This window comes from Babesia microti, chromosome III (genome assembly GCF_000691945.2).
Source record: "Babesia microti strain RI chromosome III, complete genome".
Classification (NCBI taxonomy): Eukaryota; Apicomplexa; class Aconoidasida; order Piroplasmida; family Babesiidae; genus Babesia; species Babesia microti.
Genome location: NC_027207.2, coordinates 825,506 through 849,743, shown reverse-complemented (window position 1 = coordinate 849,743; position 24,238 = coordinate 825,506). Strand labels below are relative to the sequence as shown.

At 34.0% G+C, this 24,238-nt stretch overlaps 12 protein-coding genes across 12 annotated transcripts; 6 read left to right on the top strand and 6 right to left on the bottom strand.

Moving 5' to 3' along the window:
- Positions 1-1,130: 1,130 nt before the first annotated feature.
- Positions 1,131-2,623, top strand: BMR1_03g02415 (PES1, NOP7, pescadillo; the record flags this gene model as incomplete). The annotated part of the gene is made up of 5 exons (XM_012793640.1): positions 1,131-1,590; positions 1,668-1,864; positions 1,911-2,146; positions 2,198-2,465; positions 2,486-2,623. 5 exons carry the CDS (start codon positions 1,131-1,133, stop codon positions 2,621-2,623), a joined length of 1,299 nt encoding a protein of 432 aa, XP_012649094.1.
- A 305-nt stretch (positions 2,624-2,928) lies between these two features.
- Positions 2,929-4,174, top strand: BMR1_03g02410 (DNA repair protein RAD51; the record flags this gene model as incomplete). The annotated part of the gene is made up of 5 exons (XM_021482051.1): positions 2,929-3,082; positions 3,104-3,396; positions 3,422-3,590; positions 3,642-3,893; positions 3,978-4,174. 5 exons carry the CDS (start codon positions 2,929-2,931, stop codon positions 4,172-4,174), a joined length of 1,065 nt encoding a protein of 354 aa, XP_021338615.1.
- Positions 4,175-4,249: 75 nt separating this feature from the next.
- Positions 4,250-6,844, bottom strand: BMR1_03g02397 (hypothetical protein; the record flags this gene model as incomplete). The annotated part of the gene is made up of 16 exons (XM_021482050.1): positions 4,250-4,420; positions 4,441-4,668; positions 4,690-4,847; positions 4,870-5,023; positions 5,044-5,129; positions 5,211-5,615; positions 5,636-5,691; positions 5,713-5,871; positions 5,895-6,013; positions 6,035-6,156; positions 6,179-6,324; positions 6,345-6,451; positions 6,472-6,494; positions 6,517-6,663; positions 6,685-6,781; positions 6,803-6,844. The coding sequence occupies 16 exons, from the start codon at positions 6,842-6,844 to the stop codon at positions 4,250-4,252; spliced, it is 2,220 nt and encodes a 739-aa protein (XP_021338614.1).
- Positions 6,845-6,941: 97 nt separating this feature from the next.
- Positions 6,942-7,769, bottom strand: BMR1_03g02396 (Protein IWS1 homolog A; the record flags this gene model as incomplete). Its single annotated transcript, XM_021482049.1, has 1 exon — positions 6,942-7,769. The coding sequence occupies one exon, from the start codon at positions 7,767-7,769 to the stop codon at positions 6,942-6,944; it is 828 nt and encodes a 275-aa protein (XP_021338613.1).
- Positions 7,770-8,029: 260 nt separating this feature from the next.
- BMR1_03g02395 (hypothetical protein) lies at positions 8,030-10,166 on the bottom strand (the record flags this gene model as incomplete). Its single annotated transcript, XM_021482048.1, has 6 exons — positions 8,030-8,605; positions 8,627-8,701; positions 8,724-8,763; positions 8,785-8,900; positions 8,922-9,334; positions 9,356-10,166. The coding sequence occupies 6 exons, from the start codon at positions 10,164-10,166 to the stop codon at positions 8,030-8,032; spliced, it is 2,031 nt and encodes a 676-aa protein (XP_021338612.1).
- Positions 10,411-11,541, bottom strand: BMR1_03g02390 (Actin; the record flags this gene model as incomplete). Its single annotated transcript, XM_012793635.1, has 1 exon — positions 10,411-11,541. The coding sequence occupies one exon, from the start codon at positions 11,539-11,541 to the stop codon at positions 10,411-10,413; it is 1,131 nt and encodes a 376-aa protein (XP_012649089.1).
- BMR1_03g02385 (cathepsin C) lies at positions 12,282-14,375 on the top strand (the record flags this gene model as incomplete). Its single annotated transcript, XM_021482047.1, has 13 exons — positions 12,282-12,365; positions 12,391-12,658; positions 12,679-12,741; positions 12,762-12,857; positions 12,878-12,965; positions 13,048-13,095; positions 13,116-13,180; positions 13,259-13,325; positions 13,378-13,555; positions 13,576-13,813; positions 13,954-14,022; positions 14,107-14,188; positions 14,210-14,375. The coding sequence occupies 13 exons, from the start codon at positions 12,282-12,284 to the stop codon at positions 14,373-14,375; spliced, it is 1,512 nt and encodes a 503-aa protein (XP_021338611.1).
- A 19-nt stretch (positions 14,376-14,394) lies between these two features.
- BMR1_03g02380 (pre-mRNA-splicing factor RBM22/SLT11) lies at positions 14,395-15,437 on the top strand (the record flags this gene model as incomplete). Its single annotated transcript, XM_012793633.1, has 2 exons — positions 14,395-15,054; positions 15,078-15,437. The coding sequence occupies 2 exons, from the start codon at positions 14,395-14,397 to the stop codon at positions 15,435-15,437; spliced, it is 1,020 nt and encodes a 339-aa protein (XP_012649087.1).
- A 360-nt stretch (positions 15,438-15,797) lies between these two features.
- BMR1_03g02375 (26S proteasome regulatory subunit T6) lies at positions 15,798-16,994 on the top strand (the record flags this gene model as incomplete). The annotated part of the gene is made up of 2 exons (XM_021482046.1): positions 15,798-16,341; positions 16,363-16,994. 2 exons carry the CDS (start codon positions 15,798-15,800, stop codon positions 16,992-16,994), a joined length of 1,176 nt encoding a protein of 391 aa, XP_021338610.1.
- On the bottom strand, positions 17,126-18,898 carry BMR1_03g02367 (conserved Plasmodium protein, unknown function; the record flags this gene model as incomplete). Its single annotated transcript, XM_021482045.1, has 3 exons — positions 17,126-17,449; positions 17,471-18,094; positions 18,116-18,898. 3 exons carry the CDS (start codon positions 18,896-18,898, stop codon positions 17,126-17,128), a joined length of 1,731 nt encoding a protein of 576 aa, XP_021338609.1.
- BMR1_03g02366 (hypothetical protein) lies at positions 18,874-20,276 on the bottom strand (the record flags this gene model as incomplete). Its single annotated transcript, XM_021482044.1, has 4 exons — positions 18,874-19,482; positions 19,504-19,658; positions 19,680-19,816; positions 19,837-20,276. The coding sequence occupies 4 exons, from the start codon at positions 20,274-20,276 to the stop codon at positions 18,874-18,876; spliced, it is 1,341 nt and encodes a 446-aa protein (XP_021338608.1).
- On the top strand, positions 20,270-22,491 carry BMR1_03g02365 (small nuclearribonucleoprotein B and B'; the record flags this gene model as incomplete). Its single annotated transcript, XM_021482043.1, is given in 13 exon segments — positions 20,270-20,518; positions 20,540-20,631; positions 20,651-20,939; positions 20,961-21,034; positions 21,059-21,278; positions 21,299-21,429; positions 21,453-21,528; positions 21,550-21,824; positions 21,847-22,004; positions 22,025-22,140; positions 22,162-22,203; positions 22,225-22,278; positions 22,300-22,491. 13 exon segments carry the CDS (start codon positions 20,270-20,272, stop codon positions 22,489-22,491), a joined length of 1,968 nt encoding a protein of 655 aa, XP_021338607.1.
- Positions 22,492-24,238: the final 1,747 nt, after the last annotated feature.

Sequence of the window (24,238 nt, the reverse complement as noted above, 5' to 3'; positions counted from 1 at the left end):
TATGTTATGTACGCACTAACTGACATTGTGTCTAAAATCATAATATTAACCAACCTAGGTATATGTACTGCATAGCTCCCCCAGGGCGATATATAGATTGTTATGACATAATGTCCAGGATGGACGTATAAGTTATGTGCCATGACAGGAATGGATATTATATGATATACATTTGATACTGTCTAGTAACAAGGATGGTAGATCCAGAAATATAATATCGGTTTACTATCATGTCATAGTATCACTGGCAACTTTTGTCGACCATTGTTATTATTAGTATAGACGCCGAGTAGGAAGTATGTTGCCAATAGTCGACTGTCGTCCCCTAATCCTAATGATAGTACAAACGTGCATATGTTAGAGTTGCAGTGTTAAATTAGACCGACGGTAAGTCAGTGTTTCCATAAGTGAATGATAATAACCTATATTTATATATGTGTGCTAGTTATTGGTGCATTATTATATATATTCCATTATTGATGTTTGTAATTGGAATTAAATGTATGTTTATGCGAGGTAAATGATTGTATCCAATTCCGTCATGAATAATTGCATAATTGGCTTGAAATGACATAAATTGCCGTAAGGATGATGATATATATTTTAATTTCAAATAAATACTTTAATATAGTGTTATTCAGTTGTATCAGGCCGATGAATACTAAATGTGTGGAATAAGAGTGCCACAATGTGTCTAGTTCTAGACTAATAACGAAGAGGCATAGGAAAGAAGGAAAATCCCTAAAATGTAGGCTCAGTTAACATAAAGCATCACATATTAACATATATAATCACATTCATTGACATAAAATTGGCACATTTCAGTCATATAAACGAGTGTAAATTGCAAAATTTTGGTAAAGTAGCAAATCTTCATTTATACTTCCATGCAGGTCATTCATAGAATGGATATTAATCCATTTTTAATTTAGGTATACAAAAATAACTAGTGAGAAAATGCACAATCTATGTAGATATTTGATGTATTTTTAATATAAATTTCAATAAATAAGTAGAACCTTCTCATTGGTACATAATTGGTAACAAGAGTAACCAATACATTTAATACATGACCGCAACATATATATGGTGCTGCCCTACCATATATATACAAACATAGACCCCGCGCAATGGGCCTGAAGAAGAAGAAGTTAACGGAAGGGCAGACCCGGCTCTACATTACTAGAGGTCAAGCAATTAAAAAACTACAAATTTCGCTCAAGGAATTCCAAAGGCTATGTATATTAAAGGGTGTCTATCCAAGGGACGTGGCCAGAGGAGGGGCTTTTGCCACGAAGGGAGTCAATCGGGCGCATATAAAATCTAACAAATTGTACTATCACATCGCAGATATAACATATCTAGCTTCGGGGGATCTTTTGAACAAGTTGAGGGAGATGAGGATATTCGTTAGGAAGCGAAAGAAGCTGGAGCACAAAAAGCAGTTGTACGACGCCAAGAAGATGGGGGATAGGAAGCCAGTTTATCCCCTTAAACAGATCGTCAAGGAACGCCATCCCACTCTCACTCACGCGATACAACACTTAGACGATGCCCTCACGACACTCGCCGCCATTGCTGGTATTACGGGTTATTTGGTTGTTTTTTGATTTAAAATAAATATTATTGCGTTTACGTTGTAAATAGTTGTGCGCTGGGTAACTTAGGTATACCTGGAGATGAGAAAGCAAGGGTGCCAGCAGTAGTGGTGCGCAAATGTTTCAAGATAATCAACGACTTCTATTCTCTAATCGTATATCTTCAGGCTCTAAAATGCGGATTTATCTCAATCAAGGGTTACTACTTCCAAGCGAAGCTACTCAACATTCCAGTGACATGGCTAATTCCCCACGAATTCCCACAAGTAACTATTTTTTGAATGTATAAATTCAAGCACAGTTGTGACTTAGGATTTGCCAAGGGAAGTAGATTTTAAAGTCATGCTAACCTTCGTGGAATACTACCAAGTGCTTGTTACCCTGGTGACTGAGAAGATGTATTCTTTGTGTGGATTAGCCTATCCGCCGAAGCAAAAATTTGAAAGTTTAGGTTTTATCGGCTCAGAAATGGAACGCGATATGGCCGTAGAGCCAGAGGTTCTTCCCGGTAAAGGCATCTTTGCAGGGCTAACTTTCTACATACACAGGTTAGTGTCTGTTTTTTGGATTGTACATTCAATATACTTGAAATGACCTAGAGAAGTCCCACTAATACCTATTGCGTTGGCATTAATGGGATCTGGGGCTCATGTTGGATTTCAGGGTCAAAACTCGCCATTTAACGAGGATTACCAGGGCATAACCCACCGAGTTGTGGATCGGCCAATGAAAAGCTTAAACTCACAACCAAACACAGAGTTGGTGCAGCCACAATACGTATTTGACTCACTGAATTTGCAGCAATTGTTGCCTGTTAGAAATTACTCACCCGACGCTAAATTGCCCCCTCACATTTCGCCGTTTGAGGTAAACACTGGGTAATTTAGGAGAAGGAAAATGATGATATTCTGGAAATTGATCCTCTATCCAAGAGCATGCTGCCAAAGAAATATAGAAGATTGGTGTCCAAAGTTGAACACAGGCAGCAGCGTGCGTCTGCATCTAACGATATTAAAATTGGCTAATAGCTGCTTATTGGTGGTAGTGAAGTTATCATAATTGTAATAGTTGTGTATATGTGATCAATTGAACTGTAATGTGGTCATGGCTGTACTAATTGGTCCATTACATGTTTAGTCTAGGTATGTATTCTGCAGGTGTCACTCTGTATGGGCGCTAACTGTTATATGTAGGACTTGGCACTTAATACAAGCGCCTTTGATCATTTTGGCGATGTAGTGCGTGTAAATCTCGCAGGAAGGAGGGATCTGTAGAGGATAGATTTTTAATATGGGCTGGGATATAGCAGTTGTTGGCCCCATGTGTGTAGATGTGCCACGAGGATAAGCATGGGTCGGATGAATTGGCCACGACAACAGCCGCCGAGACTGTGGTCTGCGAGGGTTTTGCTACAGGGGCTCAAAAGTTGGAATGTTTGCTGTCAAAAGGGTTGCTGGTTCGGGACATAGATATACTAAGGGAGGGTATGTAAAAACTATACGTAGCTGGATATTCTACATTGGAGTGTGTAGCATATGCTCCTACCAAGACTTTGCTCTCAATAAAGGGATTTAGTGAGCAGAAGGTTGATAAGCTGAAACAAGCTTGTAAGGAGTTATGTCATCTGGGATTTTGTTCGGCAAACGAATATCTCGAAGCTAGGGAGAATCTGATCAAATTTACAACAGGTTCGGTGCAATTGGACCAATTGCTTCAGGGCGGGGTGGAGACTGGTAATATTACCGAAATTTTTGGCGAGTTTAGAACTGGGAAAACTCAGCTCTGTCACACATTAGCGGTACAGATATATATATATAAATTAGGTGACATGTCAGTTGCCTGTGGAGTGCAGTGGAGGGGAGGGAAAGTGTTTGTGGATCGATACAGAGGGGACTTTTAGGCCTGAGAGAATTGTTGCAATAGCTAAGCGGTTTGGATTGTCGCCATCTGATTGTCTTGACAACATTGCCTATGCCAAGGCATACAATTGTGGTATGTACAGTTTTGTAGTTAATTCTTCATTATTTTTGTGTTTTTATACAGAACACCAATTGGAGTTGCTAGTTGAGGCAACGGCTATGATGGCTGAGTCCAGATTTGCCCTGGTGATCGTAGATTCTGCCACTGCTCTTTATAGGTCAGAATATTTAGGTCGCGGTGAACTGGCTAATAGGCAAATGCATTTGTGTCAATTTCTGCGCAGTTTGCAGCGAATAGCTGATACTTTTGGCGTCGCTTGTGTCATTTCCAACCAAGTGGTTTGCAAGGTTGGAGACATGTCGTCAATGTTCGGAGGTGTGTATTTGATGTTGTTTTGTACTTTTTGATCGGTGTAAATGTAACATTTGTGCCGTCTTTCGTCTGTTATGTGTCATGTAGGAAATGACAAATTGCCTATTGGTGGGAATATAATAGCGCATGCCAGCCAGACAAGGCTATTCCTACGCAAGGGAAAGGGGGATTCTAGAATCTGTAAGATATACGATTCTCCCTCACTCCCAGAGGGTGAAGCCATCTTCTGCATTTCTCAGGGCGGAATCAAGGATTGCGATGATAAGAGCTTGCACTCATCCTAAATCGCTATAATTATACAACTTATATGGCAGTGTGATTCGTTTCTAATTGTGTGAAAATTAGTGGTAGCTGAGTTTTCACTTTGTTATTGAAAGCGGGTTGGCAAATCTTATGTTTCTTTGTGGTATCTGATATGTAATGCCCAGCACTTTGCACTGGTGTATGATAAAGTCGCAGAGCGATCTATTTTGCAGGCAAATGTTGCGTGCGTTAACCCAGCCACTGGTGCATTGAGCTCGTATTGTCATCTAGATAAGATACTACCTACGCGATAGAGGTGGCCCAATTCCAAATATGTGCCGAAAAATTCGCAACTGTTCTTCACAAACTCCCTAGGTCGGCATGATACGTAATCTGATATGTTTTGTTTCAATGCCTTTAGAACAGCCGCATTGGCATTCGCTCCTATGTTTATATCGAATTGTATGAATGCAGGATTCGAACGCGTTTCATTTGTTATGTTCATAGTACTTAAATTTGCATTCTGATAGATGATCTAAATATGAGTTATTTTTACTGGTTTGCCGTGAATGCATTGAAACTCGGTGATGTAGGTGCGAATTCTTTTTACAAACATGGGTTCGCTGTCATTAACTCTAACCCTATCCCCCACGTGATATGGGCATGAGAGTACGACAAAAATTATCGCAGTGATGAATTTAGTGTACAAATAACCTAAATTAATGAGCGTAGCTACTGAGTGCGAGAACAGAAGTGGAAATGAAGCCGATTATGGAAGGGAGAACTACGTCTGAACTGATTCGCATAACCAAACCGGCAAATACGAGCAAGATTAACCATAAAACGGTGTAAATGAGCCGTTTTACAAGCATTACAATGCTCTTCTGGTTCTAAATGTCGCAGTGTTTACTAATAAATTATTGATCAAATCGGTTCGCAATTTTGTTAGATCATCCACATTCTTCATGAACATGTGTAGAGTGATGTATCCGTGGCCTAAATATCGTAAAATGGTGTGTATTCTTGTAAAAACAAACAATTTATTCCATGCGATTGTGTAAGTATTGATAATCTTACCTGCTAGATCGTAGGCGTTGATGAATTTAATGGCAGTATCAGTAGGCATGAATCTGACGATGGTATCTAAATTCAGTTGTGTGTCGGAATCGATATGATTCACTTGATTTATGTCTTTGAAAAGCCGTTCCGAATAATCAGAAGAACTGAATGATAACTCACTATATTGTTGAGCCATGAAATCGGTATTTTTATTTTGCTTATACAAATCACAAGTCTCTCCAATCTGCAGAAATAAAGTGTTGCAAGCCAACTTGATTGATGTTGAATCAACAAGCTTTACATTATTCGTGACTAGTGATATGTATGGTGGGTTGTTCACGATGTATTCAATTGCATTCCATGTGAACAATTGTTCCTTCTTGGTGCCAATTAATGAAAGGTTTTTCAGTATGAATATTTCATCTAAATTAAAAATATCCCACCATTATCCTTTTTATAATGTTTTTTGGAACATCCAAATCCAAAAATATTTCTCTTTCTAAATCACAATAAGTAATACCTAAAAAAAGAAAAGGCTCCAGCTTCGAATTTTAAAAAATTCTCCTCCTTAGCCTGCAACCTCTTAGTGGGATCTATTGTTGACAACAGTTCTACAATTTGTTTGATGTTCCTTCCCATATCCGAATTCTCATTTGCTCGTTTCAGTACGTGAGACAACCTAAATTAGAGCGCATTTACTACCATGCAAGGTTAAAAGTCCTGAGTTGGAGATATTTTTCCAAATAATCCTTCAGCTCCACGGAAAAATTGGACACAAACTTAAGCTCGAAAATAAGCATACAATTTGAATGGAATAAGAACTGGATTAGTGAAATTTTTACCTTAACGGATAACATCATGTAAAGTTTTTGGATAAAGAATATCCAAGTTCCTGAGCGATCGTTGAAGATGAATTTTTTATTGAACAATGAATTGAGCAATTCCACACGATATGTATTTTGGACTAATTGTCGGCGCATAATTACCTTTTACAAGAGATCTTTGGAGGAAAATGTACATTGATATGGTCCAAAAGAGATAACTCAATTCTGGATCTGATGATCTAGACAAAGCTAGTGCAAAAAATGATCTAATTTTTACAATATTAGTAGAAATACACATAAATATTATTCTGCGTCACATTTGATTTACCTTAAAAGCATAGCCAACATATAGACCAAGATATTGACGATGAAGTGACTCCATAATAGTAGAGTTTCTTCTCTGAAGCAAAATATTTTACAATTCGAAGTATCTTCCTGAATAAAACTTTTGTAACCTCATAGCTGAGCGAATTGGCCACTAAATTATGGTAGCACATTACCCGGGCTGAAGATGAAATAGATGTAGATGATGATTAGGTGTGCCCCTACCCAATAAAAGGGCGTTTCGTCAGGAAATACAAATTTCCGTAGGTGATAAAGTGTGTGTTTATTTTTTTTTGTATGAAAACTATCGACATATCCGAAATCTTTAGTCAATGTGTACTAACCTATTGGCTCGTTAATGTTGTGCGCGCGTTTGAATTTGAATTCTCCGATATCATTTTGCTTCTTAATGAGTTCGTCGTTCACAATCGGATTGCTTTTCTAAATGTATACGCGATTTACCATCGGTCCAGAGCCCGGGGGATTGGGCTCATCGTAAGACATTATAAACAATATCCCCATTCTATACTATGCATCGCCTTTACTATATATCAACCAAAATTAAGTACTCACGGAACAATATTTTAACGTAACGTGTAAGTTACGATGGTTTCGTTACAACTTGGGCAGCCCTTGATGGTATTTTCTTTCTAGGGTCCATATTGTACTTCAATCTGCTCATTCGTTGGATTCCAGATTGCTGTTCAGATATCCCATCAATATCAAGGCCCCGTGGTTGGATCGAGAAGGTTAAATTGTTGTTATCCTGCGCATTGGCTGATAGGTGGTAGTTTGCTTTGTTTCCTTGTTTTTCACCAGCCAGTGACCCAGAAGGTCGTTGTATATCAACGTAACTAGTGGCCAGACCTAACATAGGTCTAACCCAACGTTGAATCAATTGTCTAATTTTGGCCCTATTTTCATCTGTCTCGTCTGGGTGGTTCCAAAGTGCGATTATTGCTCTTCCCAAATTGTTATCTCGGAGATCCGATTCTTGTAGGGGGAGTTGCTGAGCGAGATTCAATATTGCAGTTCGTACTGTCAATGATGGAAGTGAACCATCAGGTAGGATTGTAATCCATGAGGCCATTGCTTCAGCTACACCTTCTGACACGCAAAAATGCCGCCATGCAGGTTTACTTGCCTCAATTGCATCTTTTAACATTCCCAACTTAGCAATCGCAGGCTTAGATTGTTTCATGCTTTCTATGTCTTTCTCCGCCGCCGATATCATATTTTCAACCAATAATCTGGCTCTCTCTTGGCATTCTTCATCAGACAGAACATGTCCTTTTTTCTTTCTTTCCTTGATTCGTTTTAGCAGACCGTCGAAATATGCTTTTCCAGATGAGGCGTTTTTAGTTGGGGCTCTTTGTCCCTGAGTTTGTGAAGATAATATATCACTTTCGTTGTTATGCAAGTCGTTCATAATATTTTAATCATATAAATTTAAATCGACAACTTTCCCATTATTGTAGCTCCGATATCCATCTTTTCGATGGGCACCACTGTTAGTCAGCAACGGCTAACCTGGTGCTGCCGCTCAACATATTCTTATCAGATTCTAAGGTCACATATATGTATATATCAGTGCAGCTAATAGTTGATGAATATAACTAATTTAAATATTATATGATACGAATTATCTGTGTCCAGATTTTAGGAACTCACAGTTAATTATGAAAGTTGTCATTTTTTGAAACTAAAAAATCTTGTTAAAAGCTTGGGCCGGGTCTGGAGGTTTGTGCGTAATTTATTTCTATTTCTTGTGGGAAAATGTGAAGAGTCCAAAATCCAATATGAATTATGTCTAACTTTCATTATTGGAGTTGATGCGGTGTATAGATTCGCCATAAGGGAAATTTCTATGGGCTTTACATGAAAGTTATCTGTTTTGGTGAAACATGGATGTGATTTTATCGCGACAAATTTTACCAAATTCCATATTGATTCAAACTTAAATGCTGTATTGCTACTTTTATCTTCATTAAATATATACTTTAGAAGTTTTAAATTTCCTTCTTTCAACCAATATTTAACTGTCACACTCGGGAGTTCTTTTTGTTCTGCTATTTTCAGGCACTTGTTGATGTTTTTGGTAAATAATTTGTTAGATTCGAGTCCTGATAATATGGATTTTCTTAGAAATGGAATCTCTTGTGTAAATATTTTACAATCGGAAATTGTTTGTAGGGTCATTAAATATCTTTCATCCCATATAATATCATACGTATTCTCCAGTTTCAAGATTGAAAGTTTGAGTAACTAAATATATCATAAACCTGCCATAAACAAATTTGATTTGGAAAGTGTTACTAAATTGTTGTAAACAATATTTTCAACTTCAGTTAACCCCTTAATCTAAATATACAAGTTTCTATACCTTAAATTTCTCTAAACTTAATAAAATTTTAGGCCAATGTCTAAATTAAGTTATCGTTTACTCAATTAACCATTTGGGTTTTTTGGCTAGCGAAAGAAATATTTTAGAAGAATCAAATGCACATTGGTGTAAAAAATTTCTTAACCGAAGATTATCCTGTTCCAGTATCGAGCATATCTAAAATTAAGTAATACTTACGTTGGAGAGTACTTGAAACTTTGTTATAGACTTTATATCAACTATCTTGAAATCAGATGGTATTGAAAATTTAGATGTATTCCCACCTAAGTAATGTGTTATTAGATGAGATTCTACATTTAAGGTACTAGTGCAATGAATAGAAGATAATACTTTTCTAAAGGTTCTTCTAAATCCTAATGCAGAGAAACCACTTATGTGTGTGATTAATTTCAGTTTAGATATGTCATCTCCGCTTAATTTTGAGTGTCTCAATTGTATAATGCATTTAACTACCAAATCAATTGGTGGGACAATTCCAGCCAGAATGTGTGATGAGAGTATATCTATCAGAAGAGGCCCGGATAAGATGTTTAGTGATAAAATTTTCCCCATAATTTGTATCAATTGTTCATTTCTAGGATTTATTAGGGCTATATATGTTAATGATTTACAAACTTGCGATAAATCTTTGGAATTGTATATAGATGGATTTTCAATAATCTTCAAAATGAAAATGGATGATAATTCTGTAAATTTGTATTTAAGTTTATCTGAAATTTCAAACTTTCCGATGACATTTGTTATAGATACGGCATCTTTTGGGTGAATTAAATCATTAATGTCAAATTTTATTTCTTTCCAATACCACCAATATTCAGAAATAGCATTTAGTGATATTGCAATTGCTGTATTCTTATCTGCAGCTGAACTGTTTGAATGCTCAATATGGCTTAATAATTTTAAGTACAATAAAGGTTCAAACCTCTTAGCTTTTACATACCCCTTTATAATATGGGCTATGTCAATCAGTGATGTAAAAATGTCAGAATCTAATGATAAAAGGGTGCTGTCAAAACAGCCATTAGAAAGAGAATATGACGAAAACCTTGCAATAATGGATATGCATTTGACAATATGTGATTTATCATTTCTTTCAATAAATAATAAATTTGATACTTGTGAAATTAAAGTCTTGCTAAGTCCAATCCATTTTGCATCTTTAGACGAATTCCTCGCTTTCAATACAGGTCTAAGAATTCCAAGTATTCTAAGGGAGTCTAAAGAACTTACAAACGGTGCCCAATTAATATTTTCACCATTATAATCAAATTTTATTGTATCTGACTTCCCTATCGCATTATCTGTTAGAGATTGATGTAAGATCCAATAATAAAGGTTCTTGTATTTGGTTAACTTGCTCCTTTTGTCCTTTTTAGGTTTTATGTTGATGCATTCTATATCAAAATTCTCATAAAAATTCATCATACAAAATGATCCAAATGGTGTCAGTGGTGGAGCTCATCACTAGTAAGTAATTAATTATACCATACATAGTAACCGCCATCCACTACACATAGCATAATGGTGAGTCTTAAAAACTGTGGGAAATAGGTACCAAAACAAAAGTTACTACGATCGACAGGATAAAATTAAGTGGTTATAAAGTTAATTAAGAAAGAAAGAAAGAATATTCGTCAGTCGACCAATATGGAAAGTGGAATTACGCCTAGAAGCACTTTCGGTGAACAATGACAGGGCCACTTTCATCGAATTCATCCTTAGTAATCCACATCTGCTGGAAAGTGGATAGAGAGGACAAAATTGAACCGCCAATCCATACGGAGTATTTCCTTTCTGGGGGTGCAACGACTTTGATTTTCATTGTGCTCGGGGCTAAGCAGGAGAGTTCTTTTGTTAGACGTTCTCCAATACCCTGAAGCATGGTAGTGCCGCCAGATAGAACAACATTAGAGTACAAATCTCTTCGAATATCGACATCACATTTGATAATAGAATCAAAGGTAGTTTTGTGAAGACCGTGGCATTCCTTCCCAATAAAAGATGGTTGAAATAGAACTTCGGCACATCTGAAACGTTCATTTCCGACCGTGATAATGTTACCATCTGGTAATTCGTATGATTTTTCCAAATCGCTTGACGTCTCAGCAGCTTGCATTTCCTCATCGAAATCCAAGGCAATATAGCATAATTTTTCCTTAATATCACGAACAATTTCCTTTTCAGCGGATGTTGTAAATGAAAATCCACGTTCAACCAAAATCTTTTGCATGTATTCAGTCAAATCCCTGCCGGCCAAATCTAACCTCATAATTGCACTAGGCATGGCATAACCTTCATAAATTGGCACAGTGTGAGAAACGCCATCGCCAGAATCTAAAACAATACCAGTGGTACGTCCAGATGAATACAATGATAGCACAGCTTGAATAGCAACATACATCGCTGGAACATTATGAGTTTCAAACATTATAGTGGCCATCTTTTCACGATTTGTCTTTGGGTTCAATGGGGCTTCTGTCAATAGAACCGAATGTTCTTCAGGATTAACACGAAGTTCATTGTAGAAAGTATGGTGCCATATCTTTTCCATATCATCCCAGTTCGTAACAATACCGTGTTCAATCGGATATTTGAGGGTCAAGATACCTCGTTTAGATTGGGCTTCATCGCCAACATAAACTTCCTTTTCGTCCATTCCAATCATGAGAGCTGGATTCTTAGGGCGGCCAACAATACTAGGGAAAACACATCTAGGTGCGTCATCTCCAGCAATACCGGCCTTGACATTTCCAGATCCATTATCCACAACTAATGCAGCATTGTCATCATCACCCATTTTATCTAAATTAGAATGTAATTTTAAAAAATCCAATAAACAATTTTTAATTTGAATATATTATATTTTATAAATATATTTTGATGTGAATGAAAGTGATACAAAAGTGGCGTAGAAATAATATTTTAGGTCAAAATATATGTTGGAAAAGTCATCATTAATTGGACTGAAACAAGAAATTTTTAACCGTCCCCATTAAATAATGCAATTAAAAGGACTTGAAATAGTGGATGTCGAAATATATTATAAGAATTTTAACAAGCAATAAGATTAAATTTATATGTGGGAACAGAATTTTATAACAAATTAATATGAATTAACATCAAATTCATACCTTATATGTTGGTAGTTGTATGAAATTCAAATTTGATATTTAAATTTCTGCGCGTAATGTCAATAAAGTAATATAGCTGCACTGGTAAAACACTTGAGGGTGGGTTACGTGCACACAGAACGAGTCTTTCGTGGGGTCGAATTTATCTACATGTGAAATCAACGTTTTCGATGCCCAATTTGATCTTTTTTATTTGATTTCATAAAATGATTTGATCTTCAGTTTAAAAGGATTTTATATGGTCGTATAAAATTAAACGCTTTTTTTATATCATATAATTTTCTGGTTTTGTCTTTCCGTTATTATCCCATTCATTTTTAATTAAAATTGCCTCCAAATCATACCAAAAGATCATATAAGCTGATATTGGCGTAGAAGTTGTGTAGTGGTGTGATCAGTGTGTAGCATGATTCTTGTTTTAACTGTGTCTATCGTTAGGCTACTGTCATGTCCATTTGTTTTGGGTGATCTGCCTATCCATGCCTTGACGGTAATTGGTTCGTTTTAATGCGTAGAATGAGTTAGTTGGTAACTGGAAAGTATATTTGACTAATACACATTCTGAGAAGTTCTTGAATTGTGGAGGATCCAGTCCTAACAACAATTCTAGCAATTTGCATCATAGTTTAAATGATTACAAAAGGTTTTTGTTAGATAAATATGGTAAATTGACTGAATATGACGTCAATTTCACGGTTGAACGAAGTGTCGATCATTCATTGGTATTTCCTAGAAATAAATGGAAATTATTGAACATTTTAGATCAAAAACATAATATTATAGGTAAATTTGTAATAAATCAGGCCATTGGACCATGGTCTATGACGTTGGATTGAATATTAGAATGTGTAAGATAGAAGCATTTGGTATACTCTTACACATCTAGGATATTTAAGATATACTAAAGGGAACAAAGATGAATGTGTAGATAGTGGAAATGGTAAAAATCGATCTAAAGATGAATTTGATTGTTATAAAACTGGTAAGAAGCTTTACAATTAGATCCAACCAAGATACACATAGGCTGGGCACGCCGTGATAATGGGACATTTGAATGTTTTTATGGCGAAAAAATCGGAAATGTCGAAGGGTGCGCATAGAAGTGTTATTTTACTTTACATATACATAAATCGAAAAAGTCTAACTATTTATTTCACCCCAAACTCACTTAGAATGGGAGGATCTACCGTGTTATTTAAGAATATGAGTATGGATGAGAGGTAAGGCTATTTTCATGCAGATTCAAAGTTTCTGGAGATAATGTGACTATAAACAGTGAGGCGTCACATAAGTATCATCTTTTCGGTAATAATTCTTACTAAATATAACAAGATTGTTAAACAATACAACGATAAATATTTTAAAATATTACTCATATTATAGGCAACCAAGTATATGCTTGCGGGCGTCCATATCCCATGTTTAAAACAGAATCATTGCCAAAAAATTGGTACGTTTGCAAGACTTTTATTGGATGTTAAAAATAACATTAACTAATTTAGGAAATGGTCTGATCTAGAATTAGATTCATCTGAAACTGGAAACCAAGGAGCATGTGGAAGTTGTTACGCATTGGCTTCCATCTGGGCAATTGAAAAGAGATTTGAAATTGGGTATAAAAAAATGATGAATAAAACGTATAGGATCGAGTTTGATGTTAATAGTTTGGTCAGAAAATCGGTAAGTGAGATATGAAGTAGCCATACAATCAAGAATGTAAAGGTGGATATCCATTTTTAGTAGGAAAGGATATTAAAGATTTTGGCATTAAAGCATTAAACCCTGTTTTTTCAGATAGATTCTATGTCAAAGATTACAATTACGTGGGTGGATGTTATGAATGTACCAATGAAACTCTTATGATGCATGAAATATACAATTTTGGTCCAATCGTAGCTGCTATTAATGCCGGACCTGATTTTATTTCTCATAAAAAAGGTATGTGTATAAATTTATTTGGATGCATTATTTCTTTATTTTTACATTATACTACATGTCCTTTACATGCGACTTATACTAATTCATAATTATTTGCGTTTTTGAACGATTATATAAATGTATTGTAACAAAAAATGTAGGAATCTTTGAAGGAGAGACTGAAATCGAGCGTAAACGTTTTTGCGATTCCCCAGATACAGGTTTAGGTGGTATGGAACGAAATTGTATTACTTATTGTGATGATTATTATGGTGTCGCGATAAGTATATTTTGATAGTCGGTTATTCAAATAGGCTGGGAATTCACAAATCATGCCGTAGCTATTATAGGTTGGGGAGAATCGGAAAATGATGGCAAATATTGGGTAATTAAAAAGTAAGTTACATACATATTCAGTGATTGGGGTGGAGATTGGGGTGTAAATGGGTATGCGAAGGTAAGAAGGGGCATAAATTTGAATGGTATTGAGTCGCAAGCCATTTATTTTGATCCTGATTTTGAAAGTGGAGGAGGCAATGAAATTCTAACTAAAAATAGCCGAAGTACGGTGCATCGTACATGATCGTGGGGCGGATAATATAATGGAACCGAGTGGATTCGGTGTCATTTCTGATGCACATAGGAGAGGAAATGAAATTTCAGAGTTTCCTATGCTTTGTGAAACATGTTTGGGAGATAATCCTTTCATTAGGATGATGAAGGAGACTTGTGGGAAGGAATGTAAAATATGTGCTAGGCCTTTTACTTTATTTAGATGGAAACCAGGGGCCAAAGCTAGGTATAAACAAACCATAATCTGCCAATCATGTGCTAAAATTAAAAATGTTTGCCAGACATGCTTATTTGATTTGCAGTATGGTCTACCAGTACAAGTCCGTGATCAAGTATTGAATCATGATAAACTTGATGTTCCAACTAGTAAGGTTAATAGCGATTATTTTGCAAACCAACTTGAAAAAAATTCACAACAAAATTCCACAAGTTTAATCAAAGCGGAAGCCAGAAGTTCATTGAATAAATTGGCCAAATTGGCACCTTATTACAGGAGGAATATGCCTAGAGTTTGTACGTTTTGGCTTAAGGGGGAATGTAATAGAGGTGCAGAATGCCCTTATGCTCATGAAAAATATGAGCATGATCCTACGATAGCAAATCAAAATATTCGTGATCGTTATGTTGGTGATAAGGATGTCCTTGCGGATAAAATCTTACGTCAGCACGAAATAAATAAAGCACTACAAGTATGATAACTGAATTAATTTAGGCTCCATCTGATAAAACTATCACAACTTTATGTGTTTCTGGGTTGGCTGGAAAGGTAAAGGATCCTGAATCTTCTAAATTGATTGTTGGCGAAGACAACCTTCAAACCCATTTTTCAAAATATGGAAAGGTTGCTTCGATAAAACTAATTCCAAAATTGGCATGTGCGTTTATTACATTTGATCGGAGAAGTGATGCTGAACAGGCAGCGTTTCATTCTAGAAAGGGGTTGGAATTGGAAAGTATTCCTCTGAATATTACTTGGGCAAGATCGCAATTTGAAAATGAAGATTATTGTCCCACTGGAAAGGGGCCCAATGTTTACCCTTCTATGCTTCCTCAGTACGCTGAGAAGTTTTAATCATATAATAATTTTTAATCACATTAACATTAACATTTTAATTTGTATAATAAATATTAATTATGCACTTGAATATTTTCACTCAAGATTCTTAATTTGCATATAAATAGTGTTGTTGTCTATATGTGCTAAAACAACAATATAATTGCGGTGGAATTAGGCAATGGCTATTTCTGGTAAGTAAATCAATGTGTACTGTAAATGATGGATTTCCATGATGTGTTGGCAAATATTTATGTTATAATAGTTAAGTGGTTAAATAATAAAAGCTAAAGATGATGTATGATGTTTAAATAAAACTGCCTGTGAATTGATTGTGTTTAAATATATGTGTCTTGTAGGTCAGTTGATATTCTGGGGATGGAAACAAGTGCATGTGTTGATGCATATTATCGCGATAAAATCTCTACTTATGAATCTCTGCTGGCTCAACGTCTGCAAAATAATAAGAGATTGGAGGCTAGGAGGAATGAACTTAATAATAAAGTTCGTGATTTGAGGGAAGAGCTGCAGGCTCTTCTTGAACCTGGAAGTTATGTTGCCGAAGTGATTAAACCCATGGGACAAAATAAAGTATTGGTTAAAATAAGTCTTGAAGGGAAATATGTAGTTGATATTTCATCTGATATTGACATTTCCAAATGTGTAGCTAATACACGCGTTGCATTGCTATCTGATTCATACAAATTACACAAGATTTTACCCAGTAAAGTTGATCCTCTTGTAGCATTAATGAAAGTTGAAAAAGTGCCAGATGCTACTTATGAAATGATTGGTGGTTTGGATGAACAGATTAAACAAGTTAAAGAAGTTATTGAACTCCCTATTAAACATCCAGAAATATTTGAATCATTGGGAATTGCCCAACCAAAGGGCGTGTTGCTATATGGGCCCCCTGGGACAGGTACTATTTTTATTTATTTAGGAAAGACACTTCTAGCAAGAGCAGTTGCTCATGAAACTGATTGTACTTTTATACGTGTTAGTGGATCTGAATTGGTACAGAAGTATATTGGCGAAGGTTCAAGAATTGTTAGAGAATTATTTGTTATGGCCAGAGCGCACTCCCCTTCCATTATTTTTATGGATGAAATTGATTCAATTGGGGGGCAAAGGGTTGAAGGTGAGCAAGGTGATTCGGAAGTTCAAAGGACTATGTTAGAACTTTTAAATCAACTTGATGGGTTTGAATCATCGCAAAACATTAAGGTTATTATGTGTACTAATAGGATAGATATTTTGGATGATGCATTGCTTCGTCCTGGTAGAATTGATAGGAAAATAGAATTTCCAAACCCAAACACAGCAGCAAGAGCACAAATACTTGCTATACATTCTAGAAAAATGAATTTGGTTCGTGGGATACAATTTGAAAAGATTGCTGCAGAAATGAAATCTGCTTCCGGAGCCGAAGTTAAAGCTGTCTGCACTGAAGCTGGTATGTTTGCTTTGCGTGAAGCTCGCGTTCACGTTACTGAACAAGATTTTGCAATGGCTGTAACTAAAATTATGAAGAAAGATAATGAAAATGAAAGTCTCCGCAGACTATGGAAGTAATGCGGATAGTTTTAGAGCTAATTATTGCATTTAATACAATTTATCAATGATGCAATCATAAATTAGCAATGATAATTTGAGAATCTTTGTGTGCGGCTAAGATTTGGAATGATATTTGTGATGCTTGCACATCAATTTTTTATCTTCTTTTTGATTAATTTTATTATGGTTGCTATTTGTGTAGATAAAAAAGGAAACACTCCAAACATTAAAAATATTAAAGTACTTTGAGAATAAGTGTAGTTTATTAGACCCATAGAATCGTCCGACAATAGGTTCTTAGACACCTCATATGCTTGGCGGGCTAGCCCCAATGACACATTAATTAGGGGTTCATGGTCTACATCTTTGCTTATAAATCTAAGTCGTAGTAGTAAATTTCTATAATCAGTCAAATCTCCACATGTTTCGCCATTAAGGGTTGATATGGAACACCTCAAAAGTGATATGCATTCCTAAATTAAAAGGGTTTTTACCTTAAATCCCATTCTAATACGTTGGGGAACTTGCATTCTAAAGTGAAGTTTGGATATCGACACAAGGTATGAGAGATTGGAGGTCGTAGAATTAATATATTCATCCAACGCTTTTGCTGCTAGTGAATTATATTCGAAATTGGTAAATGTATCCCATGCTTCAAACTCGAATGCCTTGACTAGGAAGGTTAAATTTTGAAGTTTTTTCAAATAAATAATATTAGGGTTATCTATTTTAGTTATAGATGCATATTCTAAAAGGTGTAATGGTAATCCAAATGATATCCTAAGGTGAGTAAACCATTGTCCAGACAAATGTTTAACTTCCAAATCAGAAAGTTTATAAAATTTGTTTGGTTCATGGACCATTAATGTTGATATAAACCCCCAATTTCTAATTGAAATAGCATTATCAAACTTATTTCCATCCTGGAACACAAGATTTAAATCATTAATATACGCAATGAAATTTATTTCAGGTGGAGCAAAATGTGAAGCTTTTGATATAACTCCTCTAGGCAAAAGTTTATCTAGTTTGCTATATAAGCACTCATTTTTGACGTTTATAATGGTATAATCTTGTGATTTTTCAGAACAACTCAAAATCCCAGTTGAGCCTATAATCTGAATTGTACATTAACTAACCTGAGATTGTATATTTATATGCGATATCGTTGAAAATGCATCAAGGGTTGGTCTTATTATTGGTAAAACTTGGGAATGAAAATTCCAGGATGGCCTAAAATTATTATCCGTTGTCAATATAAAATTGAAATCGTATTGGCTATGGAATGGTAATGCAGACATGGCATTTGAAATTTTTGATCCATCGTCAGAAAATTTAGAATGCGGTCCAAAAAATGACTTTTGTGCGATATTCCAAATTATTCCTGCAATCATATTTTCATCACTTTTAAGTCCATAAAGCATAACATGGATTCCAGGATCAGAAATTTCCAATAGGAATTTAGAGTCATTTTCATTATCAAAATAATTCGATTTTTGAAGGAAAATGTAGTAATTTCCGTGCAATCCAGGAAGTTTAGAGTCTTGAACCAAGTTTTTTGATGAATATGCTATTGAAATCTGTACGCAATTAATACTTTTTACGTTGGAACCATTAAGTGTAGACAAATCAGTCGTGATCGAATCATTCAAAAGATCCGTTGAATTTATAGAAGTCCATGCCTCTTTTAATATCTTTATGGCTAGCGTATATTCAGTTACACTATCTGGTACGATATAAAGCCTGATGTTCGGTTCCTTATTGTTGCATGAACGTGTGTCTATTTCCCGTTTCAACGAATTCAATTGGCGAGTTGATAAAGAATAATACTCTGTAGAGAGTTTTGAATAATATATACTAATATACAAAATTAAGGATGCGATTAAATAGTAAATTATTACTTTGAATGAACTAAAGTGCATATCCACTGGGGCACAACATACAGTGCATATGGCCCTGCAAGTCTCAATGAAAGAGTAGTATTCAATGCTTCTTGTAAACTTTTAATGTTTTTTTGAATTTCTATATTTTCGCTTTTAGAAAATCCAATTGTTTTTTGATTTGATGAGTTTGAAATTATGATGTGCATTATACTTCTAAGAGATTTTAATGGAAAATAGTATACAGGGCTCCAAACGCACATAATTGCAATTAAAATTTTGGTTGAATCTTTATAATTCAGTTTAACATTTTCAATCCTCTCCAAAAGTGATAAGAAAAAGATAAAAAGTTCTAGATTTCTGGTTTGAGATAATATTATTCCTAGGGACAGAGCCATTGTTGTTAAATATCTGGATGATGCTTTTGATATGTCGAGATTCTTTAAAATTCCATACACTAATTTCATGTCCATAATTCTTGGTGAATCTAGTCGAACTAAAGACTTTAGTAGAATCGCCATTCCTGTTACATCGAAATCATCTATTGGAATGGCATTTTTAAATTTTTCAAAAAAATGCGAGTCCTGAACTCTAAATTGTCCAATAGAATCTAGAAGTACTCCTAACTAAAATTAAATGAATATTACCTCCAATGTAGACATATTGTTGAGAAAAGGCGTCAACGTATTTCGCAAATCCTCCCATCCGATTTTACATATTATTTTAAAACGAGAAAAAGCAGATAAGGACGTTATAATATCGAAATTCCCCATGTTTGGGGCTAGTTTTTTAAATTTCGATACTAAATAATTTTTATAATTACTCAAATAACCCATAAGTTGGTTTGCAGGTTCCGAATCGGGTTTTAGATATGAACATAAATTAATAGTTGAAACATATTCCCTAGATGTCAAAGCTTCAGCTTTAATACGTTCCAAGTTTATAGAATCCATTAAATTGCTAAATAAATATCTTGTTACCATAAAATATAATTTAATTGTTTGGTGAAACCATAGCTTAATAGTATCTTACATGCCTTCATCCAAGGTCCAATTCTGGATTCCAAATCATTAATCGCAATGTTTTTAGCATTTTTATGCCCTTCACTAATAAAATTCTGCTTTTTTGAGAAAATTTTTTCCGTCAACTCGGCAATTTGTCCAATATGTTCGGGGAAGGCCATTAACCATTCTGGTATTAAAGAGGTTATTAAGAAATATGATCTAGGTACGATATAATTCTTGTTTATTTTTTTATTTCTTGAATTAAATTCAATAATCTTATTTAATGTCTCCTTTGTTATTTTATCTAATTCTAATATAAAATTTTTATCGAGATACACCAGAGCCCTGCCCCTTTTAGTCCAATACGAATTTATTTGATTAATTCTCTGAGCCAAAAAAAGTTTTGTATATGGCATTTCCAACTTCTAAGAAGAAAAAATATAATTTAACACCAAAAGCTGGAGAGCTTCCGCTAGGGAGCAAAGGTGTTATTGTGAGCTATTCTGTTGGGAGCTATAGGAAGGGTGCTATTCGTGAGATTCTAAATATTTTAACTCTTCAAAATTCTGATAAAACTAAAACTCAAGATCTTGAACAGGAAATTAAAAAAGTTAAGGAAGAAATACCAAGATTCGTGCCTATGTCTGAATTGACAAGGGTAAGGAAAATATAGATTCAGGGCTTAACTTTTATCGAATTTAAGAATAAAGAAGATTTGCCAAACTCTATTGTTAAAAATATTTTTGAAAACGCATCAAAATGTTCCTGTAGGTATGTGGACTTTAATCAGATTTATAAGCAAAATCATCCCTATTCAAATAATTTGCAGTGCAAAAATTAGCGTTTTGACAGCAGCTTTAAAGAGTTTTGTGGCTAAAGAATTCCCTTATTCAAATGCTTCGGAGAACAAGGATAATATGTGTGACTATAAATCTACATGGGCACTAATGTACAATAGAACACACTCAAATGAAGCAGATAAAGAATTGATTTTGGGTTTGTTTAACGAATTTATTGGAGATTCTTACAAAGTATCATTGGAGAATCCGGATAAAATGATAGTATTTCAAGTTGTCAAGGTGACACACTTATATATTTAGTCATCCTGTGGATTTGGATGTGTTGAAAATTATTCGTCAACATGCAAGTTGAATTTACAGAAATTATGCCAAAAGTTGGTTAATCTTAGTTAGTGTAGGATGGGGGATGTTCCTGAGCTTCCCGATGGTCCTTGGGAACATAACCACGGTGATTGGTTTTGTAATAATACTAGGGAGTGGCTTTATAATCCAAAAGACTCTACTTATTTTCATGTTCCAACCAGTACTACGATTGTAACTAAACAACAAGAGGAAGATGAGAATGATATAGGTATCAACTTTCAAAATGATTTAATTGCGGGAACATTTACAGAAAATGTAATTTAAACTGTATTTAGGGGACTAATTTTGGTGATAATGAAAATAGGAACAAATTTATAACTTGGGATAATTTGCAAATTGGTATAATTACAAATTGTAGCGCGTTGTGTTACTACTCTGGGATTTTTTCTGGTCACGGCGGTTCAGAGTAATAAAAAAAATATTATTTAGATGCGCTCAATATATAATTAAGCATCTTAAGAACAATATTTTAACTGTATTTCGTCAATTCTACCCTATAATAGTGGTATTAGCTTAATTTACGAAGGAAAAGGCTAAAACTTTAAGCAAAAGGAAGATGAAAAGAAAAATAGGAAGGGAATCCTGTGAAATTCAAGCACTTGAACTAGGTTGTATTAAGGGATTTCAAATGACAGATAATAATTACTTGGATTATGCTAAAAGGAATCATAAGCAAGATGGTAACTCCTGTTTGTATCAAGGTTCATCTGTTTGTGTTTCGTTTTTTTATGGTCCGACTGAAGAAGGGCTTTTAAAACTAGTAACTGCAAATGTCGGGGATTCTCATGTAATATTATCTAGGTATCATTTTTATATCAATCAGAAATGGTTCTCCTATGAGATTGAGTTTTGATCACAAACCTAACGATGAAAGTGAACATAAACGAATAAAAAAGGCTGGTGGAATTGTTAAAAATGTAAATGGTACGTGGAGAGTGCTCAATATTGTAAAAAATGTTTCAAATAAACAATGTAGCCAAGGTATTATCCGATTCATCTAGGCCTTTCTATTTCAAGGAGTTTCGGTGATTATGAAATGAAAATTCCTCAAAAATTGGTGTCTAGTGAACCTTACATATCAATAATATCTATAGATTTTGATAATGATGATTTTCTGGTAATTTTTATCTTGATTTAGGTGTTGGCTAGTAGCGGAGTTGTTGACTTCATATCTGACCAAGTAAACAAAATTTTAACTTAGCAAATAGTAGATATAATTGCCGAAAAGGTCAAAAAAAAATGTTCTCCAAAGGAAGTATGACTATTACTCATTTAGTCATCAAAAGCAATAGTTGATAATGTGCGAATGAAAGGATCAACAGATGATGTCACGTGTACCGTAATTTATTTTGGATGGAGAAACATGTTTAAAAAGAATGTTGCAGAAGACGAAAAAAATGATAATGTTAGTGATAGTGGTGGTGGCGCTGATGATGATGATGATGACTGCATTGATATTTTTAAATAACATCTATTTTTAATTGTAAAATTGTAGATTTATATGGGAATATTCCATATTAAATTATGTTAATGGTATACAAATTAAGAATCATCTTATCATTTTGGCAAACAATGATTAAATCTTTAAACTTTATTTCACCTAAAATATAAATATTTTCCCTCTGACAATATATCGTTTATGCTTTACGAACCATATAATTCTTATAAAGTATAATTCAATCCTTCATTTAGGTGAAGTTGATACCGTTATTTTTAGTTATATTTTGTGGAATATTTAGTATTGAACACAAATGCTTTTTATATAATAAAGGGATTATATATAGGTAGTGATTGCATTTTTATAATAACCAGAAAACGAGGACTTTACAACATATACCAATTTTATTGTAATATATATTCTATTCTAATTTACTTTAATGTTATTTTATATAAAAATTATATAACTGTCACGATATATGACCTATTTTCGCATTACCTTCCGCTAATTTTCAATATAGCAATTATATATGTGTGTGAATTATTGTGTTAGATGGTCCAATTTGCCATAGAGTCAATATATAATATCGCAAACTTAACTTACTACTAGAATGATATTATTTAATGCAACTTATAGATATTTCATTGTGAATAATATGCTTTCAATTCATCTTGTGTATATATATCCCCCAAACATTCCTACAGATAATATTTATTATAATAAAATTGTAAACTTATATAGTATTGAATAGTTACAAATACCCAATTTTATTATTTATCATCATTATTAAATTTATCAATGGCTTATAATCCAAAATATTAATGTATATGTAGCTAAAGAGTAATATATGGTAAACGTTTATTATAAAAAAATGTTGTATCTGCATATTTATAATAATAGTTCAAATGATCGTTAAAATTGTATTTAATATTGTATAGTATAAATTAAGGGACAATTTGTGCCATTGTTATATTAGAATGTGATCAATATTGCTGTTATATAATCATTTAACCTATTAATTTCACATATATATGTGTAACATTTTGTGTAGTTTACTAATCAATATATATGAAAACACACAATCATGTATGTTTCAACTGTTATTTGCAATATTATAAGTAAATTCAATTCTAGAGTGCAAAAATACAATAGCATCGCCTTAAAACCTTTAGTTTTTCCAATTATAAATTATCCAATAATAAATAAGTTATGTTTAAAACACAAATCTATATGAGTTAAAAATGATATATGTTGTATTTTAAAGAATAACAATGACGAATATCACATAACTGGTAGAAGTTAATATTGACTAATGGATATTTTGTTATATTATCAATAAAACAAAAAATAGACCTGCATATTTTTCATATAGGTTATCATTATCTCTATATAATATATTATATAAAATAATCATTTAACCCACTTGGTCATTAAATGTCACAAATACCTATTTATAATGAACTAATACATCATAGCCAACACAGTATTTTATCATTGAGTTTACAATATATTATAATAGGTCACATATGTTGAATCATGGTATATAATATACATGATTATAATTGATATTGCAATAAAAATTATTTAAACAAGTATTAAATTCAAATACAATATTATAATATACCATTTTATAATGTGTAAACTTCCTTATAAACATATATTTCTTATCATAATATTACATGTAAATGTCGCTCTATGGTCCATCGATGACAACTTTACAATCGAATTCAAAAAATAGTACTTAAAATGTGTAGACTGTTAACATATATACATTGGA